A 26,361-nucleotide genomic window follows, 5' to 3' on the forward strand; every position below is an offset into this window, starting at 1 on the left:
TGTACACCATTCCAAACCCATTCTACCTAAAAACCCTTTGCATTGCAAGTTTTATTTTTCATTTAAGTTATTTTAAAGTATTTTAAGTTAGGTCTTTAAGAAAGAAGTTGGTTATTTCTTATTCTTTTCAGAGTGGTCTGGGAAATACTACATCAGTGCCTGTGAGAAAATAATTTGGAAAATAAGATCTCTTGTAATTTTTATTTTTATTTTTACTTTTGAATCAATACCAGAAATAATGACCAGAAGCAAATATCTACAGGTGAGTGAGTCCATAACAGTGCTGGACCAGCCAGCTTCATCCTACCCCCCTGAGCTGTTCTGCAGGCTCCAAGCAGCTGCTGAGAGCCCCTAAGAGCAGATAGACAGTGTAGGACAGAATGAACAGGCCTATGATAGCAAAGAATGTCAGAATGAATATATCCAGCATTATGGAGTCCCTAGCCAAAGAGGACTCTGGATTTTGGGGAGATGTGAGCTGTGCACAAGGAGGTTGCAGTCAGCAGAGAAAAAAATGTCCTGCTCTTCCCTTCCCTACTCAGCCCTCCTTTCCCCCTCCGCCTCCCAGAGCCTGAGACTAAGGGATGCTACAGCTCCATCAGCAGCAGACTTTTCCTCCTCCCCTTTGTCCCTCTCCTCAGCCAACCAGTCACAAAGCCCAGAGGTGGTGATCAAGGAATGGCTCCATTTATACCAGGCATAACTGAAGAAACTGGGTTTTTCCCCAGGAACTCAGTCCCACCCCTTTGTATCTAACTGGAGTCTGCTTGGACAAGCATGTAGGAAGAGAGCTAATCTCGATCCAGATGCCTTAGGACTGAATCCTCCTGACTGCGTTTCTACAGCCTTTTCCCTCTCACACACTTCGGGCCAATTATCTGAGAAAAATGATGGTTGGGAGTTGGACCTCCAGCCACTAGCAAGTAGTAAATGTCACATCATGGAGGGCGTGGGCAGAGATCACACGTGAGTCCCAGCTGGGGTCTCTGAAGACAGAGCTAATGCTTATGTGAATTCTTAAGCTGTGCCAGATATTGCAAACATGGTGTGATTTTTTAAAGTACAATTTAATTTATTTAAACTAAAACAAATAAAAAACAAGAAAACAACAAACTCAATTCATGCAATCCTCCTCCCCAACCACCAATCTGTTCTTTGTATGAAAGGGCAAGGGGGTTGTTTTCTTTTGCTAAATAAGAACATTAGCAAAAAAAAAAAAAAAAATTAAATTTAAAAATATTTAAGAAAAGGAACCCTACCATCTACAACCATGATTATCCAGGATTATTTCTTAATAGAGAGAGTGCTTTAGGGCAAAAACAAAAAACAGGATATAATCTCACCACATTGCTTTTATTTTTTCACATTTTAAGTTCATGTCTCCAAGTTGGCTTTTGGATACCACTTAATCTAGATTAATTAATCCAGGAGCCAAAAATGTGAAGTATAATGTCAAATCCTGTAAAGAATAATGGAAGAGAAAAATTCTTTGATTTATACTGGTATTAACTATTGCTTATAAGGTCTAGCTCTTTTGTAGGGCAAAGGTGTTTGTGTCTAAAGATTTCTCCATTATTAGAGACACAGCATATGGAAATTAGCATGCCCAGACACACAGGCCTGGCTGAGAGAATGTCTTAACTTTGCCATGCTCCATAAACTGCTCAGCCTGTTTGTTCCTTCATCTCTATTATTTATTATTATTATTATTTTTACAGCCATACCTGTTTCATATGGTAGTTCCTTGGCTAGGAGTCCAATCAGAGCTGTGGCTGTAGACCTACACCATAGCCATGGCAACAGTGGATTTGAGCTGCATTTTCCACCTAGGCTGCAGCTTGAGACAACGCTGGATCCTTAATCCACGGAGCAAGGCCAGGATCGGACTTGCATCCTCACAGAGACTACGTTGGGTTCTTAACTAGCTGAGCCACAGTGGGAACTCCTATTCCTTTGTCTTTAAATATAGGATCTATTTTACAGGATATTGTACAAAATCAATTAATAAATCCGAAATCATTTAATAAACTATAACGTGGTCTATAGTTGTGATATTTTGTCAGTATCTCTATCAAGGCTATGTCGATCTGTTTGCAATGTCTGATGAAACATCAAAATATGCTCTGCATAGGAGACTGTGGTGTATAAGGTATGCAGCAATGCATGGTACAAAACAGGTAGCTGATTTTTTTCAGTTCTCTTTACCCATTGAAAGTACACGTTTTGACTCTCTAGATAATGCCAAACATTTTTCAATACGTGAAAAACTGCAATTATGTTTCTATGATCTTTTTGAAATTTATAGATAAATGAAAGGAAATCAGAATAATCTGTTATGAAAACTTTCAACCAACTCATGCATGTTTTTTCACCTCACTTCCTTAAATCTCTCTTGCGCCCTCTACCGATTGAAAGTTTGTATTGATTAAGAAAATTTAACTTTTTTTAAAAAAAAGATTTTTATTTTTTTCCATTGTAGCTGGTTTACAGTGTTCTGTCAATTTTATACTGTACAGCAAAGCGACCCAGTCACACATACACACATACATTCCTTTTTCTCACATTATCATGCTCCATCATAAGCGACGAAATATAGTTCCCAGTACTTCTTAGCAGGATCTCATTGCTTACTCATTCCAAAGGCAATAGTTTGCATATATTAACCCCAAATTCCCAGTCCCTCCCAGCCCTTCCCTCTCCCCCTTGGCAACCACAAGTCTCTTCTCCATGTCCATGATGTTTTTTGCTGTGGAAATGTTCATTTGTGCCATACATTAGATTCCAGATGCAAGTGACATCATATGTCTTTCTCTGTCTCACTTCACAATTTTACTGTTTTGAACAAAAAGATCACAATTGTCTCCAGCCTGTGACAATGACTAATATGTATGCTACTTTTCTACCAAAATAAAATCATGTTGTATATAATTTTTAAAACTGGCTTTTAGCACTAATCATACATGACAAATGTCTTTTCATGTGAATAAGTGGAACATCAAAATGGTTACATAGTGTCCCACTGCAAGAATGCCCCATAGTATCTTTATTGATACACATTTAGTCTGCTTCAGCTTTTCTCAAGGTTGTTTTTTTTTTTAAATTTCCTTTTATGTCTTGTATTCTCCATGAAGATATGTTAGAAACGAGAGCCAACAGTGATAGCACTCCGTAATTAGTATCAAAGGCTAAAAAGATACACCAGTACTCAAAATCACAATACATTATATTGTCAAGTATTTCTCCTGCCTCTTTCCATTCCCTCAACTGTTTATCTTTTTTTCTACTAAATCGCACCAAAATATATCTATCATAAGCAAAGAGTAAACATTTTAAAAGATTTAAAACATTCTTTTCGATAGGACCCAAGAAGATATTTCATCTCCATATTTTTACTGATAAGTAAAAATCTGAGGTCTGGAAAGACTGAGTGAAAATTAGAAGTACATTTGTCAGGTTCACTCCCAATGAAGGAATTAATGTTCTATATTATACTAAAAAAATCCAATTAATGAAGCTGAAGAAAGACTGGAGAATTCTCTTGACTCACAGGAAAATAATAAATAATTGAAAATGATGAAAGAAGAGATAATAAATGAATCCAAAACATATGGTTATACAAAGTAGGAATTCCAGAGCAGGAAATGAAACCAAGAGAACACAAGCAAAAATTCAACTCCAAAGTAGAGTTCCCATTGTGGCTCAGCAGGTTAAGAACCTGACTAGCATCCATGAGCATGAGGGTTGATCCCTGGCCTCACTCAGTTGGTTAAAGGATCTGATTCAACATTGCTGTTGCTTTGAGCTGTGGTGTAGGTCACAGATGCGGCTAGGATCTGGTGTTGCTGTGGCCAGCAGCTCAGGTTTGAATCCCTAGGCTGGGAGCGTCCATATGCCACATGTGTGCACCCAAAAAGAAAAAAAATAATAACAGAAGAAAGATTTGAGCAAAGAAAATTTAAGTTTGAAGCTTTAAAAAGTTTCATTAAATATAAATGAGACATTTAAGTATACCCAGGCAAAATTCTTGACTGTAAAAGACAAATTAAACTTTCTACAAGAATCGAGGTCTTTAAAAAAAAACAAAACAAAAAAATCATGTATTCTAGAGAACACATGTCAATAGAAAATACAAGTCAAGCTATCCTTCCTAAAGCTAAATGCCAATCCTCAATGTTTATGGCACTTTAAGGATGGGTCAAATTAAGAATTTAAGAATAAAAAAGACAGAGTTTAAAATAACTAAAAGTGAATGGTTTTGAAGCATTTTGCAAATGTAAAAAATATAATTCTTCCAAGAGAAGATGCGTGCTGTAAACCATAATAGTAATACCCTAGGTTTTCATTCTAAAATAACATATGCAAACTGAGACAAGAGCAAACGAAAGAGAAGAATAGCAAGAAGGTTTAGCGAAAGGCAATAATAAAATAGGAGGAAGGAGGGGAAAAAGAACGGAGGGGGGAGGGAGGGAGGGGGGAGGGAGGGAGGGAGGGAGGGGGGAGGGAAGGAGGGAGGGAGGGAGGGGAGGGAGGGAGGAAGGAAGGAGGAAGGGAAGGAAGGAAGGAAGGAAGGAAGAAAGAAAGAAGAAGAAAGAAGAAAAGAAAAGAAAAAAGAAAGAAACGAGGGAGAGTGAGGGAGGGAGGAGGGAGGTCTTAGTGCTGTAGTGGGATTTTCGGCTGGGCTGAGATTGGGATTGGGATTTTTGGGAGGATACAAAGAAGAATAGGAAGAAGGGAAGTTGGAAAGGCGGGAGTTCCGATTCCGTTCTTTTCTTTCCTTCTTTTTCTTTCTTTCTTCTCTTTTCTTCCTTCCTTTCCTTCCTTCTTTCCTTCCTTCCTTCTCTTTCTTTCTTACTTTCTTTCCTTTTTTGCTTTTTACAGCCACACCTGCAGCATATGGAAGTTCCCAGGTTAGGGGTCAAATCAGACCTATAGCTGTTGGCCTATGCCACAGCCACAGCAATGCCAGATCCGAGCCACATCTGTAACCTACACCACAGCCCATGGCAACACCAGATCGCTAACCCACTGAGTGAGATCAGGGATCGAACCTGCGTCCTCATGGATCCTAGTCGGGTTCATTAACTGCTGAACCACGAAGGGAACTCCTGAGGTTAACATTTTCATTGAAGCATATTTGATAGACAATCGTATGTAAATTACAGGTATACAATATAGTGATCCACAATTTTTAAATGTTATACTCCAAAGGTTGGCTTTATTCCCCACGTTGTACAGTATATTATTGCAGCTTATTTTATTTCATTTTATTAATTTTTTTGGCCATGCCTGTGTCATGTGGAAGTTCCCAGGCCAGGGATTGAGACCATGCCACAGTATTGATACTGCCAGATCCTTAACCTGCTGAGCCACCAGGGAACTCCAAACCATTTTATACCTAACAGTTTGTACCTCTTAATCCACTTCCCCTATATGTTCCCCTCCTTCTTTCCCTCTCCCTACAGTAAATACTGATTTGTTCTCTATACCTGTGAGTCTGTTTCTTTTTTATTATATTCACTAGTTTGTTGTATTTTTTTAGATTCTGCATGTGATAGCATTCAGTATTTGTCTTTTCTCTATTCTGACTTATTTCATTTAGAATAATGCTTTCCAAGTCCATCCATGCTGCTAGCTGCAAATGGCAATATTTTATTCTTTTTATGGCTGAGTAGAATTCTATTGCAAGATAGCATATCTTCTATATACATTCATTTACTTATAAAGATTTAGACATTTAGGTTGCCTCCATTTCTTGGCAATTGTAAATAATGCTACTATGAACACCGGGGTGCATATGTGTTTTTGAATTAGCATTTTTGCTTTTTTTCAGATGTAAATATATACCCAGGGGTAGAATTGCTGGGTCAAACGGTAGTTCTATGTTTAGTTTTTTGAGAAATGTCTGTCCTGTTTTCTACAGTGGTTGTACCAGTTTACATTCCCACCAACAGTGTATGAGGGTTCCCTTTTCTGCACATCCTTGCCAACATTTATTTGTGTTCTTTTTGATGATAGTCATTCTGACTATTGTGAGGTGATATTTTATTGTGGTTTTGATTTGCATTTCCTGATGATAGTGAAGCTGAGCGTCTTTTCATGTGTCTGTTGGCCATTTGCATTTCCTCTTTGGAAACATGTCTATTCAGTTGTTCTGCTCATTTTTCAATGAGTTTTTTTTTTTTTGATATGGAGTTGTATGAACTCTTTATATAGGTTGGGTATTAACACCTTATCCATCATATCATTTGCAAATATTTTCTCCATTCAGTAGGTTGTCTTTTTGTTCTGGCAATTTTTTGATACTAATAAATATGATCTGTGTATTCAAAAACTAAACCATTAGTAGGGAGTTTCCATTGTGGCTTCGTGATTAATGAACCCAACTAGTATCCAGGAGGATTCGGCTTCTATCCCAGGCCTTGCTCAGTGGGTTAAGGATTCAACATTGCTGTGAGTTGTGGTGTAGGTCACAGATACGGCTTGGATCTCAAGTTCCTGTGGCTGTGGTGCAGGCCAGCAGCTGTAGCTCCAAATCAACCCCTAGCCTGGGAACCTCCATATGCCATGGATGGCCCTAAAAAGACAAAAACAAAACAAAACAAAAAAACAAAACAAAAACTTAACCATTAGTAGAATTTTTTCCCTTCTTTTGTCAGACAGGTGTATAGAATGTATTTCTTCTTAGTTATATATTGCTACCTAACAAACCACCCCAAATCTTAGTGGCTTAAAACAACCACGTTATTTATTTTGCTTGGGTATCTTCCATTTAGTCAGGACTCAGTGAGGACAGCTCACTTCTGCTCCATGCAGTGTTAGCTGGGGCAGCTCAGTGGAGTATGGAAAGGCTAGGCTAGAGGATCTCCTTGCAAGATGACTCACTTATATGACAGGCAAGTTAGCACTAACTGACAGCTAGGAACTCAGCCAGGGCTTGGATCAGGGATTTTGGATCCCCTCCAATGGATTCTCTTCACAGGCTGCTTGGTTCTCAGGCCATGGTGTCTAGGTCCTGAGACAGAGTTTCGAGAGAAGCAGGAAGTACTATTGTCTTCTATGACCTGGTCTTGAGAGTCACAAAACATCACTTCTATGTGGGCAGAAGCTTACCCTGATTCAAAGCAAGGACACTCAGATGCTACCTCTTGGTGGTATGAGTGTCTTAGTCACACCGTAGGAGGTTATGTGGGATGAAGGATACTGTTGTGGCCATTTTTTTAAGAAAGCACAATTTTCCTACCTTCAAATTACTGAAAGGGAGAAAGTATTTTAAAATCTCCACTTATACAACCTTATTTATTACCACAGTAGTTATGAGAATGGCTGGAATTAGAAAGATTTGGATTTGAACCTTAATTGTAACATTTACTTTCTTTTCGTCTATGGACATTTCACTTAGTCTTTTAAAAACTATTTGTTAAATGGAAATATTGATACACACTTCATTGGGTGTGTAGTGAGCATAGTCCCTGACTCATATTAAAGAATCAATAAATGGTCATTTTAAAAAAGACAAGGATGACTATGATATCACTGTTTACATTGCTTCAAAAGTTCCAGCCTGATGACTTTCAAGGTTATTTTGGGGAGTAGAACCCTCCCCCTTCATAAACTCTTTTGCAGATAATTCGGAAACAAAAAGTTTAGCTCTTATTTTTGAGGCAAGTCTGGAGCCTATAGCTAGTTTACCCCATCTCTTATGATGGAGCCAGAGGCATCTCCTCAGATGTTCCAGCCCAAATAATAACATGGGAAAGGAAAAGAATTGGTATAGCTATTGGAAAAGCTATGATGAATTTATCTTTCTCACTCTTGACAATGTGATTGTTTATGTAAACAATTGAGAACAACTTAAAAAACTAATGGAACTGACAAAACACACACATGTATATATATATACTCATATACCCCCCCACACATATATAGTACATATTTACATATACACACTATATATATGAATATATATGAAGATCAATAGAATTCTTACATTAATTCACTCAACAGATATTTGCATGCAGTTGTGTGCTCATAATTGTGGATACAGTGGTGTGAGAAATGGACATATCTCTGCTGTTGAGTTTATGCTCTGATGGAGAAGACAGATGCTCAACTTATCAAGATTATTGTTGGGAAGCAAATGGCACTATTTGTTTACTTTTCATTGTTTCCCTACTGCCCCCACTGGGGTGCAGTTTCAATCACAAGTTGCAATAAATTTTAAACAGGAAAAAAAGTTAAGTCTTGTCACATATCCATGAAGACCAAGGGTGCCTGGTATATTTCGCCTCCTAATATAAACATAATAAGACATGCAAATCAGGTGTTAGGAGACATGAGTTTATAGTTTTGCCTGTTAAAACACATCCTTTATGTGAACTTTATTAAATGAACATGATAGTTCATAGAACTAGGTTTGTTTGAATCCTGGAAGAGATTGGAGAATAAAGTCGTCAACCTCCTTCCTTCCAGTAAGAGGATTCCAGAGACTAGCGGGAAGTGTTGTATTATGAAGTCCCTTCCGCTGCCCTGAGTAATCACCAGGGGATTCTGGTGATTCAAGTTCAGCACTAGGATGTTTCAGACCAAGAGTTTAGGGTTTCATCTTGGTTGTCATCCCCAGACTTCAGAGTCACACTGTCATATTAATCAACATAAGTATTGGTTGTCTTGTCTTGCCTTATTAGGAACAGACATTCAACAGGAGAAGTTGAGTAGAATAGAACTAAATTGATTTGGATGGCCTTTGAAACAGATTAACAACAGCTCAGGCATAGAATTTAGAGTTAACTACTGAGATGATACATTTCACAAGCGTTTACTTTCACTTAATGGAGGGCTTTCATTTGCATTATTATATTTATATCATTGTTGAGTAAATGGGGTTAAAAATTTGAAGTGATTAACCTGGTTGTTAAAGTGACTAAGACTCATATCTTTTGATTGCAAAGCTAGTTTTTGGGATCTTGACTCTATCTGGGGAATTCACAAGCCAAATTTGTTCTTTACTGTGAAAAACACATTTGGAGAAAGAGAGAAGCTCTGATCTTTACATAGATGTTTTATTTATGGTACCACATATTTCATTCATTTTTCAGTTGCTTGGTGGCTAGTAGCTGTCACTAGTAAATAAGAACAAATACTCTGTTTAGTCTCCCAGTATAAAACAAAAACAGTGATCCATCACAATATGTAATTGACATGTTCCCTGTGCAAGGTTAAGCATTCATGAGTATTCACTTCATTCATTCATTTTTCATAGTGTCCCAGAACGGTGCTTTTCTTTTTATTCTGCTATGGTAATTATAGTATTACCCCTTTATTAGACTTATTTCTTTTCTTTGTTTAAATTACACAATTTTCAGATAAATGGAAAAGTATAGAAAATAATATTCATACCCACAGTCAAAATTTACTAATTTTTTTCTTTACTTGATCAATCCATTTCCTAGAAGAGAGACTTGAAAGGTTCCGCTGTGACTGTGAATTTGCTGATTTCTCCTTGTGCAATGAACCCTGTTCAATGAACCATTGTTCAGTGAACCCTACCACCCAGGGTATACATTAATATTGTGCCTTCATTGCCTCATAATCTTTTAGAGAAATAAAACGTTACAATTACTGTTGAAGTTAACAGGAATCTTTCCCACTCATATTCACAGTTTCAGGACATATGTATGGTCCGTAAACACTATAAAGTATCTTACTCTGTACATCCTTCTACAACTTGCCTTCTTCATCCATTAGTGTGTTTAAAGATGGAGCAAGATGGTGTAAGGCGCGAGGCTCATCGGTCTGAGGATGGACTTAGGGCGGCGGGCGCGGACGGTAGTCAGGTCTGGAGGGGAGGGATGAGGGCGGGGGAGGGAGGGTGGGGATGGCGGATGTCGTGGAGTGATGTCTTATGTCTTTCTTTCTTTCTTTTTCTTTCCTCCTTCCTTCCTTCCTTCCTTTCTTTTTTTCTTTCTTCCTCTCTCTCTTACTTTTTATTTGCTTTTATTTTCAGGGCCGCAGCCACAGCATATGGAGGATTCCAGGCTAGAGGTTGAATTGGAGCTACAGCTGCCCGCCTACACCAGAGCCACGGCAACACCAGATCTGAGCCACGTCTGCAACCTACAACCACAGCTCATGTCAATGCTGGATCCTTAACCCACTGAGGAAGGCCAGGGATCACACCTGCAACCTCATGGTTCCCAGTCAGATTCGTTTCTGCTGTGCCACAAAGGGAAATTCTGGATTCTTTTTTTTTAATTTCGAAAGCTATATAATGAATAAACCACAATTTATTTATTTTCTGGTTGGTAGATTGTTTTTTTTTAATTATTTTTGCTGATAGAACAACATGCATTCTTATCCATTGTTAGCAGTTTTCTCAGTATGCTGACAGAAATGGAACTGCTGGGTCTCAAATTAAATAGGTCCTTATAAGTTGTTTTTCAAACTACCATTTACATTTTAACTAGAATACTTTATGCAGAGCTATCATTTCCCTCTATATTCACCAACACCTAATTTTAATTTTTGCCAGTTTAATGTAGATGAAAATGATATATCTTTTGCATTTTCCAGTTACTATGGAAACTTCAACTTTTCATGTGTTATTATGCTATTTGGCTTTTCTCACTGTTCATATTTTCATTTGCATTATTTGGATTTTTCTCACTGATTCATAGTCCTGTGTGTATCGTCAGTATCAATTCTTGGTTGGCTTTGTGTTTTCTTCTACTAATCTATATGTTGGGTTTAATTTATTTATTGTAGGGGCTGAACAGGAGTTCTTGCTTTTTAATGTAGGAAACAATCAGGAGTAAGTGCAGAAAAAAGAACTCTAGGAAAAAGTAGAAAGGAATTTGATGCAAGGAGTTAATTGCTGGCTAAGTTCCAAGAGTAAGTATGTATTTGTTTTGTTTGTTTTGCTTTTTTTTTTTTTCATTTGCAAATATATGGGGGTAGGGATTGGCTGTTTTTGTTTTCTTTCTTTCTTTTTTTTTTACTCTTCTCAAATCACTTTTTTTTTCTTTAAGTATTTAAACACAAGACAAGACTTTAATTAAACTTACAAAGTGAGACTACAAAACTAAATTTAAAAAGTGAAGATAGGAAGAAAGAAATATTACACTATTACAAAGTTTTCTGTTTAAATTTGAAAGCATTTACCCACCAATTAATCTGAATTCAAACTTTAAGAGAGTACATTTTAAATTACAGGAAATACTAAATCTGTAAGATAATTCATAAATGTGTAATAGTTCTTTATTTTCAAGGAGAAATGTTCCCATTTCTTTTTTTTTTGAAATTTTATTTTTTAACAGAATAAAATACATATATTTAAATATAATTACATTCACACAGATTATTATATCATGGATTTTAAGAAACAGATTAAGTGACTCCCTCTGGAGAAGTGGAATGGAAAATATGCTGAGACAAATAGGAAATTTATTCTATACTTTATCCCATTTTGTATGGCTTTCATCTTACTATTTAGTATTATCTATTACATTTCAATTTTTCTTTAAAAATTAGCATTATATTAAAATTGTGTATATTATGCAACTAAAATTTATAAAGAAGAAAGCCTTATATACCATTAAATATTTTATATAGCATAATAAAAAGAATAACTTAACTGGTAAGAATAACAAAAATAATATACCCTCTGAAAATAAGTAAAATATAAAATGCATAAACTGGTTAAAAAAAAACAGTGTAACTATATAAATATGTCCTCACAATTTGTTACATCTTATTGATTCCTCAATAAAGGCATTACACCATTCTAGGTGATGTGATACACAAGACATTATAGATCTTACATTGTAGCATGGAGAGAAATGGTTATTAATAATACAATTGTAGAACTGTATTATTTAATTGTACAGATGCATTATTTAATTATAATTATCATAAATTCTTTGATGGAGAGGAAATCAGAATCATATGTAAGAAGACTTCAGCATTCCAAGAATGATGTCAAATGACCCCCTTCATGGTGGATTATGCACTTATTTACTATGAGATATATTTCTTCTCCAGAGATTCCTTGTTTGTGTATCAATTTTAGATTTTTGTTTTGCAGTTATTCTGAAGTTTTGATATAAGAGTCTATATGTTTTAAGTTGCAAGTTCATCTCCAGTGTCCTGCATTAGTACCCACCTCTTCTCATGATTTCTGATTTTGGTGGTATAATTGTGCATGGATGATTTTGTGTCTTTACTGTATATATACCTTTACTGGTGAGCCTTGTCATTTGTGGAATTTTTGGTTTCCTGTTGTTGTCTTTTCTTTTCTGCCTAGAGAAGTTCCTTTAGTATTTGTTGTAAGGTTTAGTGTTGCTGAATTCTCTTAGCTTTTGCTTATCTGTAAAGCTTTTGATTTCTCCTTCAAATCTGAATGAGAGCCTTGCTGATAAAATAATCTTGGCTAGAGGTTTTTTCCTTTCATCAAGTATATCATTCAAGGAGTTAATTGCTGGCTAAGTTCCAATAATAAGTATGTATTTGTTTTATTTGTTTTGCTTTTTTTTTTTTCATTTGCAAATATATGGGGGTAGGGATTGGCTGTTTTTGTTTTCTTTTTCTTCTTTTCCTTTGGCTTTTTGTTGTCATCAGAGAATGACATAGATTATTTCCTGTTGGTTGAAAAACATCCTTTGTGTCTTATGGAATCAATTTTAATGAATGTTTTATGAGAGCTTGCAAGTCGTGTGTATGTTCTATTTATTTGATACAGGGCCCTATACATGTCCTTTATATATCAAGAATATGACTTATACACTCAAGTCTTTCATAATTTTACTAATTTTTTATCTACTTGATCAATCCATTTCCTAGAAAAGAGAGTTAAAATGTTCCACTGTGTCTGTGAATTTGCTGATTTCTCCTTGTTCAGTGAACCCCTTATATCCATAGATTCTGCATCCTTGATTTCAACCAAACACAAGTTGAAAATATAAAAAATAAATTTCAGAAATTTCCAAAAAGCAAAACTTGAATTGGCTATGTACAGACAACTCTACACAGCGTTTACATTGTATAAGGTATCATAAGCAATCTAGAGATGATTTTAAGCATATGGGTGGATGTGCAAAAGTTATATGCAAGTATTACATCATTTCATATAAGGGATATGTGTATTTTGGTATCCTCTAGGGTCCTGGAACCAATCCCCCAGATAATGAGGGAAAATTGTACTGGTGACATTTTTTTTGCCTTATGTATTTGAGCTTATATTTCAAAATGAATGTAAATTTAGATTTAAGCATTCAGAATTCCTGAAGACTTGTGTCCTTTAATTCACAAACTTCTTTCTACTATTTTTTTCTTTCCTTAAAGTCTATTTTGTCTGATATTTTTAGACACATCAGTTTTTTGTTTTTGTTGATTTAGGGCTTATTTGTGTATGTTTTCCATACATTTACTTCTATATTTTCTGTATATATTTTACTTATGTTTCATATAAACACATGCAGCTGTATTTTCTAAAAGTTTATATTTTAAATAATTTCAAACATGCATAAAATTTGAAGGAATAAAATAGAAAATATTACTACCCTTTCCTAAATATATCAGTTGTTTATATTTTGTCTCTTTTGCATTTCTATGTATGTTACACTTTTTTTAACCGAACAATTAGAATGTAAATTGCTGGTATCATACAACTTCACTCCTAAATTGATGACTTATGCAAAATTGTATGTATTAAATATGCACACACATTCATATACACATATGCTAACTGTTTAAAAGTTGATTGCTGGGTAGAACTTCATTGATGGATAGTTCACAACTTGTTTTATCCATTCATCCATTGAAGGACATTTGGTTGTTTCCAGTTTTTGGCTAATACAAATTAAGATGCTATGAACATTTGTGTATATATATGAACAATGTTATTTTTTCCTCCTGTATAAATCCATAGGAATGGAATGGTTGGTAGGAATGGAATGGTTTTAACTTTTTAAAAAATTGTCAGTTTTCCAAAGTGTTTGTACCATTTCCATTCCCAGCAGCAATGCATGAGAATTCTATTACTTTCACATCCTTGCCAACACTTACTTTGGTCAATCCTTTTGATGTTGTCTATCTAATAGGTGTATATTCACATCTCATCACAATTTTAACTTACATTACCCTAGTGGTTAATGATATTGTGTATCTTTCTATGTTCTTATTTGCCATCAGTATATATTCTTTGATGAAATACCTGTTTAAATCTTTTGCTCATTATTATTGGATTGTTTGTTTTCTTATTACTGAGGTTTTTTTTTTTTTTTGCCTTTTCTAGGGTCGCTTCTGTGGCATATGCAGGTTCCCAGGCTAGGTGTCTAATCAGAGCTGTAGCCACCGGCCTACACCAGGGCCACAGCAATGCAGGATCCGAGGCATGTCTGCAAACCTACACCACAGCTCACAGCAACGCTGGATCTTTAACCCACCTGGAAAGGCCAGGGATCAAACCCGCAACCTCATGGCTCCCAGTCGGATTTGTTAACCACTGTGCCACAACGGGAACTCCTATTACTGAGTTTTGAGAATTCCTTCCATTAAAATTTAATATGTATGAGAGACTAAATTAATCAATAGTTCTTATCCACTTTCCAAACAAAACTCTGACCTTGGCCATCCCTGTTTTGTTTTGTGTTATTTAGAATTTTAGTTCCACTTTGTTTCCATATGTCCATTTATCTATTCCCCCTCATCCATCCACCTCACCTCCTTAACCTCTCTGTTCTCTTCTTGTGGAACTCCACTCAGAAATGTTTTAATTTTTCAATGTATCCTTTATGTCTCAATTCAGCTTTCATGTTTTCCACTTCTTTATATCGCTATGTTGCTTTCTGGGGACTTTCCTCAAAGCCACCTTTTTATTCCTCTCCTGAACTGTGACAGGACAACTATTTTATCTCCTATTTTAAGTTTCTTATTTTCATTTGTAGATGATTTGGTTTTCTTGCTTCTTTTTCAAATTCATTTATCTTCTTCTTAGTGTTCCATTTCTAGAATTTCTTTTACCTTTTAAATGATCACAAAGAACATATTGAATAATTACTCTCATTTTGGTCTGTTATTATGGTTCTTCAGTTCTAACAGTCCTGTTTGTATATCAGCTAACTCTCTCAAATGGTGAGTTGTTTCCTCAGGTCTTTGTAACTCACTTTGTGTCCAGGGACCTTCTGAGGGTGTTATTTTATCTTGGATAATTCCTGTGTCCTAGTTGTGAAAGTGTCACTGTTTGTTTTTATTCTGGTAGGTTCCCAGGGGTTCCAATAATACTGAATCAGACTTTGTGTTAATTTGTTTCCTTGCAGCTCCCACACAATGCAGGTAATATCAATTTAAATTCCATTTCTGGCACAGGCTTGGGATTAGTTTCTTCCAGTTAACTTTTTGCTTCTTTCTACCTAAGTCTTCCAGAAAAGCATGAGCTTCCTTGAGGGCTCCATGTTCTCCAGGCGGGGTATTGTCTTGTTTCCTTGAAATGGAAGTGGCATCTCTTAGAGGATCCAGGATTCTTGAGGGAGTCCCTGATCCAGCTTCCCACCAGCTAGGGCCCAGTATCATGTCTTTAGTCCATGTTTAGTATTAGAACCCTAACCCCTGCCCCTAAGCTTTTGTTTGTTGGGATTTTGGGAAGACCCAAATACACTATTCCCCTCATCACCACATGCCATGTTGCTGGAAATTCCTCTCGACAGTATTTTTCACAAAAGAAACAGGGTGGCCTATTATAATAGACAAGTCCTGGAGGAGAACACATCTTTCTAGATCCCTTTCCAACCCTTTTCTAGACCTTTGCACAAAATAATTATTTCCTAATATTGATTCTTCCCATCATTAGCTTTAATACAATAAACATGGTTGTAAATCTGAACATACCTAAATATATATATAAATATTTATGTATATTTATTATATATGTAAATATATGTATATATTTACCTTCTGAGTTTAGTACGTAAACACACTTTTAAACATGTAAATACAATTTAAATTTCCTGCCTTACGTCTTATATCTTGCACAATGCTGTTTATGCTCTCATGTTTGTCCTCAATAATCTGTTGTCATGTAGTATCAAGGATGCAGCTTCATCAAAACATCTTTAAAATGGGATTCCTTGACAATATTTGAAAATACTTCATAGCCAATGGTTTTTGATGAAATTCCTTTTTTTTAACTGATTGAATTCTTAGTTTAAATATACTTTTATAAAGAAGTGAGAACTAAAAGGATTTATAAAAACAGTAGTCTCTAATCTCTTGTGCATTTTGTATAGGGAAATGTTACATCCCTCCTCCCATCCTCATAAAACAAAACAGAAGCAGCTTTAAATTGCATAAAGCAGAAACTTACCTGTGCTGCCAAGTCTGACCTTAGTTTTCTTCTTGGAAACTGGCATAAATGTAGAGTTTTCCATCAACTTCAAGTCTTTCAAGTACAGAAAGAGAAACATTACAATACAGTAATGCAAAACACGTGGAAACTTTTATAAACATTTACTTTGATAGGCACTGTGGAAACATGTTCTATGTTTACTTTATGTGGTCAATTGTAACTACTTACATAAATCTTACCCCATTTTACAGATTAGGAAACATGGGTTGCCAGAGTTTGCTGGCACCCAGGTGGTGTCAAACGGACTGTCTCCTTTATTTAAACCAAAGTACAGTCTGGTGCTAAGAAACAGTGATACCAAAGGTAACAGAGATAACACAAAGAAAGGTCTTTGGGTTGCAAAAGATCTAAATTATGCAAGCTGCAGAAATACTGGATGGACACCATGATACCTCTTAGATCATCTTCCACCCTCCAGGTGCCAATGTACCACTATGGATTCGATTTTTTAATTCTTTTTTGGGAAGTTTTTTTTTTCTTTTTAGGGCTTCACTCGAGGCATATGGAAGTTCCCAGGCTAGAGGAACAGTTCCCCACATACTACACCACAGCTTATGGCAACGCCAGACCCCGTTAACTCTTTACTGCTGAGCCACAAAAGGAACTCCCTTTAATCCTTTTTTTTTTTTTTTTTTTGGTGCCATGGACTTTGGCCTTCTGGGGAATCTCACGGATCCCTTCTCAGAAAAAAATGTTTTAAAGTGCATAATAAAAAGAATAGAATATTTTTCTTGTATCTGATCCCTGAGGTTTTCAAGTATTTCTGCTCTATCCATCTCACCTCCCACTTCTACCAAACTGTTCAAAGATTTTCCTTCAGAGAAGTTAAAGGAGAGATACCCAAGCAGCTTGGAGTATGTCGGGTTGGGGAGGAGATATTTCTGAGATGACATTAGTGTCTTCCTTTTCCCTTTCGTCTAAGCCTCTCCACTTCCTGGCCTTTTCATCGTTCCCCAGAGCAAGTCCATCGTTTCTCTAGTTTTACTTCTTTTCCTTCCTCCCCCAGGTCTTGCTTAGCCCTGTGCAATTTTCCAGGCCAGGCTTCTCACCGGCCCCGCCTCCTTTTAGGTTCCTCCTCCCAAATCCCGCCTTTCTCCAGTCACTTTTCAGTTCCCTGCCAATCAGGCTGGGTCACCCTCTCGCCCCGCCCCCGAACACGAACCTAGCCTGTCCCCAGCCTTTCCTGCAGGCTGAGGGGCAGCTGCTGCGGAAGAATGGACCCTGGGGCTGGCTGCTTCTCCGAGGAGCAGTTCCGGGAGGCCTGCGCCGAGCTCCAGCACCCTTCACTTTCCGGGGCCAAATGGGAGCTGCTTGTGGAGACGTTGGGCATCAGCATCTACCGGCAGCTGGATCAGGTAGCTGTCAGCCCGCTGGAGGACTACGGGGCACCAGCACATGGGGCCCCCTGTCCGCAGGGAGTGAGGGGCTGCAGCCAGCAGTCCAAAGGTCTTCTGAAGTTGGGAGGAGCTAGCCTCGGGGTACCTCCTGCTGACTTTGTCCCCTGTGGTCCCAGTCGCGGTGGTTGGGGAGGTCATCTGAATTTAGTCTCAGGTCTGAGGCCAGACAGGGCAAGTGGTTTGTTAGAAGTTAACAACAGAGTAAAAAAGCGGATGAGCTAATTTTTAGCCTCATGCATTTATCTGCAGAGGATGTGGAGTCCATGAGCTGGGTTGATGCTGGTGGTGTGTGTGGCTGGGTATATTTTAGGACTGAATACAGATAGAAAAGAGACTGGACTTTTCAGAGAGTGGGTGTGCACGGCTACATGTGTGGAGGGAGGTGCCTTGCTGAGAAGGGATCTACTGTCAGCTCTAGTCATTTTAATAACTTGCTTCATTTGGCTGCTGCCTCTTCCCTTGTAAACTGCCCTTCCTAACTCTAGGCTGAAGTTTCTGGGATAAAGATCAACAGAAAGAGTAGGAGGAATGGTGTTGGGGGTCTGCTTGGAGGCCTTTGGAGCCAAGTAGCTAGACAAGAGGAATGATGGCCAGTCACCAGATGCTCTGTGTGCTAGGAGCTGCTTGGCAAGTAGGATAAAAGTCAACTTTGGGCAAAGTGAGTGAAATCAAGGTTTTCTGGCAGGGACCAGAGTGCTGAAGTGTTGCAGAAGGGAGGAGCTCTGAATGTCTGTGAGCACCAAGGCCGCTGTGTATAAGCGGACGAGCAGGAAGCTTATAATGTACAGCAGGTAGAATTAATTTCCAAATGTCCTTCCAACAGTTACCTTGATGCAAAAATGGACATGTTTTCAGACCACATCCTTGTATCTTCTGACTATTCCATTTTCTGCACCAGCCATGCCCAGACATTTGCCAAGTGTTGTCAGTTCTCTGCTCAGATGTATCTGAACTTGTTTCCCAAACTTTTCTTTTCTTTACCTTTGCCACTTTGGGTGACACCTCTCACCTACAATTGCTGTAACCTCTTAACTAGCTTCTTGGCTGTCTACTTCCCTAATCCCTTCCATCTTACAAACACAGTCCAGTCAAGCAGCAGAGAGAGAGGGGCTGTGATCCTATCAGTCCTCTTTCAGTGGCCTGTTGATTGCAGAATTATTAATAATAATAACTACTATAATAGATAATGTTTTGTATGCTCTGTTAGGCTTCAGACATTGTTTACATGCTTTGCAGGCATTGATGTACTCAATTCTCACATCAGCCCTAATGTAACATACTAAGACTGTCACTTTTTTGCCTATATGGAAATGAAGTTGTGGAAAACTTGATTGCTGGAGACTCAAACTTGGATTGGAACGTGGCTGTCTCGCTCCAGACCTGTGCTGTAAATATGCTCCTGCACTGACTCTGAAAGAGGGCAAGTGCTGCAGGTGGAGTGCGCATGTAGAGCTACGCTGGTCCAGCTTTATCCCCCATGACTCATCCACACACCTTCTGTCCTCCAGTCAACCCCAGCTACTTTCCCCTCCTCACCCCATGGGCTTGTGCTCTTTGGTTTCTATGCCTTTTATCTCACAACATCCATTGCCTGAGCTGAGACAGAATGACTAGCTTTGTCTTGTGTATTGTTTCAGTTGTGTGTTGTCCTGTGCTAGGACCCAGCCCCCTCCTTTGAGGATGATGGGAGTGGTGTTTAGAATAGTTCCTATCCCTACCAACCAAATTGTAAGGTATGTCCTATTTCTCTATGTTCTGGGCATGAGGGCAGTCATGTTACATTGATATAAGTTACAAGTCTTTCCAGAAAACTTCCGTAAGTTTGGAGGCCATACAATTCCCAGGTGTTACCCTTGAGCCTCAGCAGCTAGGATGGAAGGCTCCTGCCCCAACTGTATTAAATGTGTGGAGGTCCTAGTGGGACAGGTACAAGCCTTTTCCTAGAACCCTTAGTGGGTTCTAGCATATCCAGCATTATTTGCTGCCTGACCCATTTCATTTGAGCCTCATTTTCTTTCCAGGTTGACCCCCATCCTTGACTTTCCTCTTCTAAAGGAATTTCCTCTAATCTCCCGTTAGTAAGTCTTATCTTCTGAATACTGCTCCCCATCAAATGTGAATTCACCTTGTCCCACACTTTGCCTAGACCTGTACCTACCTGCCCTAAAGCCCTTTGCCCTTTTCTGTTTTGTGGGCCAGTATTATTTCATCCGTCATGCATGTTGCTGCCATCATGTGCTTCTTCTTCTTCTGTCACCCACTTCCCATCCTGGAGCCACTTTACTTATGGATGTGCATATGGACTTGGGTCCTCCAGTCCCTGACTAGAGGTCAGACCATAAGAACGTGTTTCTTTTGTCATGTTCAACTTGATTAACATTCCTTACTATTGCCCAGGCAATTCCAGGTCAAGTTCTTCTTGGCCAAATTTGCCTTCTGGGTACTTGGAATGGATTTGTTTCAGACCCTTTATTGTTGAGCCACCCAGCTTTTGATAATGCTGCATTAAGACCTTTACTTCAGCCCCATCAATAGCCACTTCATTCATCTTATTTCTTAATAACCATCTAAAGATTTCCACTCTGCTAGAATGAGTCCCTTGATTCTCCCTGTCTCTCTCCATTTTCTTTTTAATTATTCTTATTTTCTTGCATCTATAAGACTCATAAGGGGAAGCTGAGACAGGTAATCCAATAAGGCTTCTTAGATTGCTCAATAGATTTTTGTAGCAGTAAGGTTGCATGTGGTACCCTTGCAACCACATGCAACCTGATGATGACCCTCTTCATCAACGTTTTAACCATAACTTGGGTAAGGAGTATATGCAATGGATGAATGTCCTGATCATGATAAAGACAGTCCATCATGGCTTGTATACAAATCATATTAGCTGCTTCATCAGGAATATACCATTTGCAATTTATAGGATAGGGTGAATTGTACAGTCCTCCTTCTCAGATTTCACAGTGGATTTTATGCAGTCCAACTAGGCTGGGTATTCTCTAGGGAATAAACTGCTACCAGTCTTCTGGATCATATATAGCCAACAGTGATTGGCCAAGAAGCCAGAGTGAGCCTTAGATCATGAATTTTTAATTTATTTATTTATTTATTTTTTGTCTTTTTGCCATTTCTTGGGCCGCTCCCGTGGCACATGGAGGTTCCCAGGCTAGGGACTGAATCAGAGCTATAGCCTCTGGCCTACGCCAGAGCCACAGCAACATGGGATCTGAGCCGTGTCTGCGACCTATACCACAGCTCACGGCAACGCCGGATCCTTAACCCACTGAGCAAGGGCAGGGATCGAACCCGCAACCCCATGGTTCCTAGTCGGATTTGTTAACCACTGTGCCATGATAGGAACTCCGATCATGATCTTAATGATGCTATAACAAAGTTACTCTTGGATGTTTTGAAAATACTGAAAGAAGTGTAGAGACACTTGTAACGAATATTTTTAAATTTAAAATATTATGGCTTCTTCTAAGTAGACACAAATTCTGAATCTTATTCTTTGCTAAATGGCTACTTATGATATTTTCAATATTGTGATACTTCATTTTCTTTCTTTTTTTTTTCTATTAAATCACAGATTTTAGACTTAGAAAACCTTTTTAAAACCATTCTGTCGAATACAGCCATTTTTTTTCCTTTTGCTTTATTTCTACTTTCTTTGCCTATTCTGTTTCCTTCTTCTCACCTTCTTTTTTACCCCTCTCCATGTGGCAATGCTAATAACTTATTTTTACAAGGTGCTTTAATATACAAAATTTCATTTATCCCCTCTCAGCAAATCTGGAAGATAGTCAGGGATGGGCTTATTTTCCTGTTTTATAGATGGCAGTTAAGACCCAGAGTTGTTAAGTAAACCACACAAGATCTCATAACTAGTAACTAGACATGGACCAGTCTACTTTGATAAACTCAGTACCAGATATACAGCTTGCTTCAATTGAGAACTATGTTCTCTTTCTGTAAGCAAAGCAAAACTGGAGCAGAGCTGCCATGTATGATCTTATGTGGTAGCATGGGAGAGCATAGGTTTGGGGGACAGATGATCTTGGTTAAAATCTCTGTTTTGCCCTACTATTATTCATTTGTTCATTCAGTAGATATTCATCAAATGCCTCCCATGTAGTACTGCCCTGGCAGGCACTGGACATAAGCAGACAACAGGAAGTTGGAGCTTCTGCTTCAATGAATGAGCTTCTTGAACAATGTACTGTATTCACTGATGGGAATAAAGCTATAGTATATAATGAAATGGCAGCTGAAAAATGCTGCAAAGAAAGCAAAATGGGATAAAGGGATATAGACATGGCAAGGCAGGGGGATATCCAAGGTTGATGTGATGCATTTTAGTTAGCAGGAATCTGGAAAGTCCCTTTGCCCTGAGGTAACATTTAAATGGAGCTACAAGTGAAATGAGAGATTCTGTTGGGCAAATATCTGGAGAAGAAATGGACCAGAGAGTGTTTCTTAAAGCTCAAGTACATTAGATTCATGTGGGGAGCTCTAAGGACATCACCAAGCCCTACCCTAGAGTCCCAGATTGAATTGAGCTGGGGTGGGTCTTGGGTGGTCATTTTGAAAAGCTCCCCTATCACATAGAGGTTGATTTTTCTGTCCTCTCTACTTTTGTGTATGTTTGAAATGCTTCACAATAAAATATTTCATGGTCATTTCTTTTTGTCTTTTAATGTTACAGCTTTCCAGGAGATTTTAATGAGCATGCCGTGTTTTAAATTTTTGCAGTAGAGGGAACACTGAGTACTTAGTCCCTGAGCCAAGCTGAGTTTGCCTCTTTTTCCAGGAAGAGCCAGAAGGACACAGGACGGGGGTGAAGCTAGGGTTGGGGAGTGACCAGGAGCCAAATCTCACTTACAAGCCAGGTTTTAGCAGCAGTTACTATTCTATTTGAAAATCAAATATCAGCTTCACTTGCAAAACACGTGTAACAGTTACTTTTCAGGATTGTTGGCTTCTCACAAACATTGAATGAAGTGATATATGGCAGGGTAATCCTTGATCTTGTCCATGTACTAGACTCACCTGCAGGGCCTGTTGAAATTCACAATCAAGACCCCACTCCATTTCAGATCCAGTGGGTCTCAGTGGGGCCTGAGAGTAGGTGTTATATTCTCTACTTATTTTTCCATCTCCCTTTCCTTTCCTTTCCCTTCCCCTTCCTTCCTTCCTTCCTTCCTTCCTCCCTCCCTTCCTTCCTTTTTTCTTTCACTTTTTTTTTTTTTTTTGGCCATGCTCGTGGCATGTGGAAAGTGTGGGGCCAGGGATCCAATTTGCTCTATAGCAATGACCTGAGCCACAGAAGTGATGCTAGATCCTTAAGTGCTAGGCCACTGGGTCACTCCTGCATTTTATTTTTAACCAGTTGCCAAGTGGTGCTGAAGCTTCTGGTCCAGGGCCCGTGCTCTGAGAACCACTGATGTAAGATGTGTGAGAATCTTGGTGCTCAATGGGGTGCTGACATGGAGAGGCAGTAGAGGGCCCTAGAGATGAGAGGCAGTGGGAACTGAATGTAAGAATGAGCAAAAAAAGCATACAACTTTAAGACTCTCTCTCCTTGATTTTTAAATTAGTGGCTGCTTGGGAGCAAATGTGGCTCCCTGAACAGTGCTGAGAAGTTTTCCTGGCAGTGAGTCACTTACAAAAGCTTTCCCAGTAATCTGCAGTCAGGTTTCTTGGGCGATTTAGGCTGGTTACCATGCCAGTAGACACTGTGACTTGAAAATAGGTGATGTGAAGCCGGCATACAGAGGCCCACATCACTGATTTGGACCAAGAAATTGTTGGGCTGAAAAGATCTGGCTGATAGCTTGACCTAGTATGTTTTTAAACAAAGTGCCTGGCACTGTGAGAACAGGCTGTCCACACTGTGCCTTTGTCCTGCTAATCAATGAGTTCGGTGAGGAGCAGACAGTACTTTCCCAGGGCCTGTTCTTTCCTATGCTGTTGACCTACTAAAATACTGAGAGCCTGGCATTACTGGGGAAACTCTGTGGTTAGCCAGGCTTGGTTGAGAGAAAGTTTGCCCTTTCAGAGGGAAGAAGAGATTTAACTGCCACGGGAACAGATTTACCTCAGTAGATGAACAGCTTCCATTCCCATTCCCCAGCTGGGATCATAATTCCGTTTGCATCAGGGGCTTCGTTACTTCTGCATGTCAGGACTATTCTGCTCCATTCCCCCACCCTTCTGCCTTTCTGCTTAGGGAGGAGTAGGCACCAGCATGAGTGATGGGACAGCTGTTGCACCCAGGACACTTAATGGAGCCACATATACTAGTGGGTAGGGCCATGATGTGTTTGGGCAAGCTGAGCACCCATGTGCAGCCTCCTTTTACTTCCTGCCTCTGATTGAAGTCATCCCTCTTTTCTTGGTCTCTTTCTTTCTCTCTCTCTCTGCTTTTCCATATTCCCAGAGCAACTGGATAGACATGTCAGAGCCTCAGCTCTCCATCTCCTCACTTCTCACTCAGGATTAACATGTGATATGAAGCAGTAAAAAGGATGCTTGTCCCAAGATACAGATTTGGATGAATGAAGGGAGAAGGGTGAATAGGACCTGCCACATCTGTCTCCAGGAATAAGTCAAATTTTCTGCTCCCAGCCTATCTATCACCAGGTCCCTGCATGAGGATCATTTGAGGTGGCAATTAATAAACCAATACTTTAATTTTTACTGGGCTTGTGAAACCCTTGAGAGGAGAGGGGACTTGTAGGTAGGATTTGAAATTCTAGATCCTTAGACATAGCACCATACCAATACTGAGTGAAGGAGGGCCTGAACTGGGGCAATGCCATGTAGAGGAAGGTTCTTTCTTGGTCTTCCAACCTACCTTTAACTACAAAATCACCACCTATGGTCAGAAGGAGAATTCCAGCAGGCTCTGGAATTTTTACTTTTTTACTCCCCAAGCTCACCACTTGCTGGTATAACTTTGGGAGGCTATTTCACCCTTCATGGAAACTATGCAAATATATTTTTGTAAAAAAGGGAGAATCCATGTAAATATGAATCTTTGAATTTTATCCTGAGACTTGTAATGTGTTGTTATGACACACACAAAAGAAAGCTTACCTTGCCATTGAGTTTAGGAAAGACATCTTTCCATGGCTGCTTTTGGGTTGATTGTACCCTAGTGAGAATATTGGTTCATGTATGCATCCAAGCAGTCTTTCAGGAACTCTTAGTGATAGTGATGAATAAGATAAAATTCATGCCTTCCAAAAGCTTAAAGCTTTGGACAATAAAACAGGCACTTTTATATTATGTAGATTTGAGTTCCTGACCTATACCATTTTTCTCCCTGAAAATTTTCTTTTAGTGTTTCTTCCAAAGTAGCCCTACTGCTGCTGAATTCCTTCAGTGTTTACTAGTCTGAAAAAGTTTTTGCTTTTTCTTCACTTTTGAAGGAAAGTTTCATTAGATATAGAGTTCTAGGTCCATGGCTTATTTCTTTCAAAACATTATATGTATATATATGTATTTCTGCCACTCTCTTTTTGCAGGGTGGTTTCTGTCTGCTTTAATTCTCAGCTGCATTCCTCTGCAGGTAAAATGCTCACCTCCTCCCACCAACTTTTTTTCAAGATTTTCTTTTTATCTTTGGTTTTCTGAGTTTGAATATGATTTATTTAAGATTATTGTGGTATTTATTCTGTATGGTGTACTCAAGTTTGGCACCTTTACTCTGAGCTTGCATATTAAACCCCCATGTGATTCAAAATAAAATGTTATAAATTGGGGGCTTATGATATAAGTGTAATTGCTATACAACTCCATAGTTATTCAGAGCTTTCCTGGGTTGTACATTTTAGAATGGTGGAGGCAATGGTCTAAAACAGGGACCATGAATATGTTTTTTTCCTATAGAGAGCCAAATAGAAGATATTTTAGGCTTTACAGGCTAAGAAGCAAATCTGAGGTTATTATGTATTGACTTATATAACCACTTAAAAATGGAAAAAAAACTTCTTAGCTGGTGAGCTGTGCAAAAATAGCCAGTGTGACAGATTCAGCAACCCTTGGTCTAAAGTATAGTTTGGACACCGAATTGCTCTGGGATTTTAGGATTTATAAACTTGAGACCCTCGCTGAATTTCAGCTTCCCTATCTGTAAACTGGAGAGAATTCCTGTTCTGTCAAATTTGCACAGAGATCCAATGGATACATTTTGAAGCATCTAGGAAATTAAATGGTGTTTGGTCTTGACCTAGGGCAACTCTGTGTCCCAATATACCCTGCTTTACACTTGTCCTGGTGAAACATTTTATAACACCCCTTTCACTCAAAAGTGTTATGGTTGGAATGATAAATTATAAGGTCACCCTGTCTATAGCTATGTGCACTCTGGAAGCTTATTTTATATCTAATGATATGTTTGGAGAGATGAGTGACTATTTCAGGCTGTGTCATAGACTTTGAACTCTGCTGTCCTATCACTGGCTTCAAGTCTATGTTCTGTTGAAAATAATGACTTCAAGTTAAGTTTATTAGTTGTGTGACCTTGGGTGAGTTTCATAACTTCTTTTGTTTTTAATTTTA

At 38.5% G+C, this 26,361-nt stretch overlaps 1 protein-coding gene across 4 annotated transcripts in view; it reads left to right on the plus strand.

The window, feature by feature from the left end:
- Positions 1 to 17,555: 17,555 nt before the first annotated feature.
- Positions 17,556 to 26,361, plus strand: part of PCTP (phosphatidylcholine transfer protein) — a 49,866-nt gene continuing 41,060 nt past the window's right edge. For 3 of the 4 annotated variants that reach the window (XM_047757305.1, XM_047757303.1, XM_047757304.1), the window contains exon 1: positions 17,556 to 17,751. In XM_047757305.1, coding sequence (XP_047613261.1) covers positions 17,611 to 17,751 — 141 coding nt within the window. In that variant the 5' untranslated portion in view covers positions 17,556 to 17,610. The remainder of the gene's footprint in view (positions 17,752 to 26,361) is intronic. The other variant, XM_047757302.1, reaches the window with a different exon arrangement.

The sequence above is a fragment of the Phacochoerus africanus genome, chromosome 14 (assembly GCF_016906955.1).
Source record: "Phacochoerus africanus isolate WHEZ1 chromosome 14, ROS_Pafr_v1, whole genome shotgun sequence".
In the NCBI taxonomy this organism is placed as follows: Eukaryota; Metazoa; Chordata; class Mammalia; order Artiodactyla; family Suidae; genus Phacochoerus; species Phacochoerus africanus.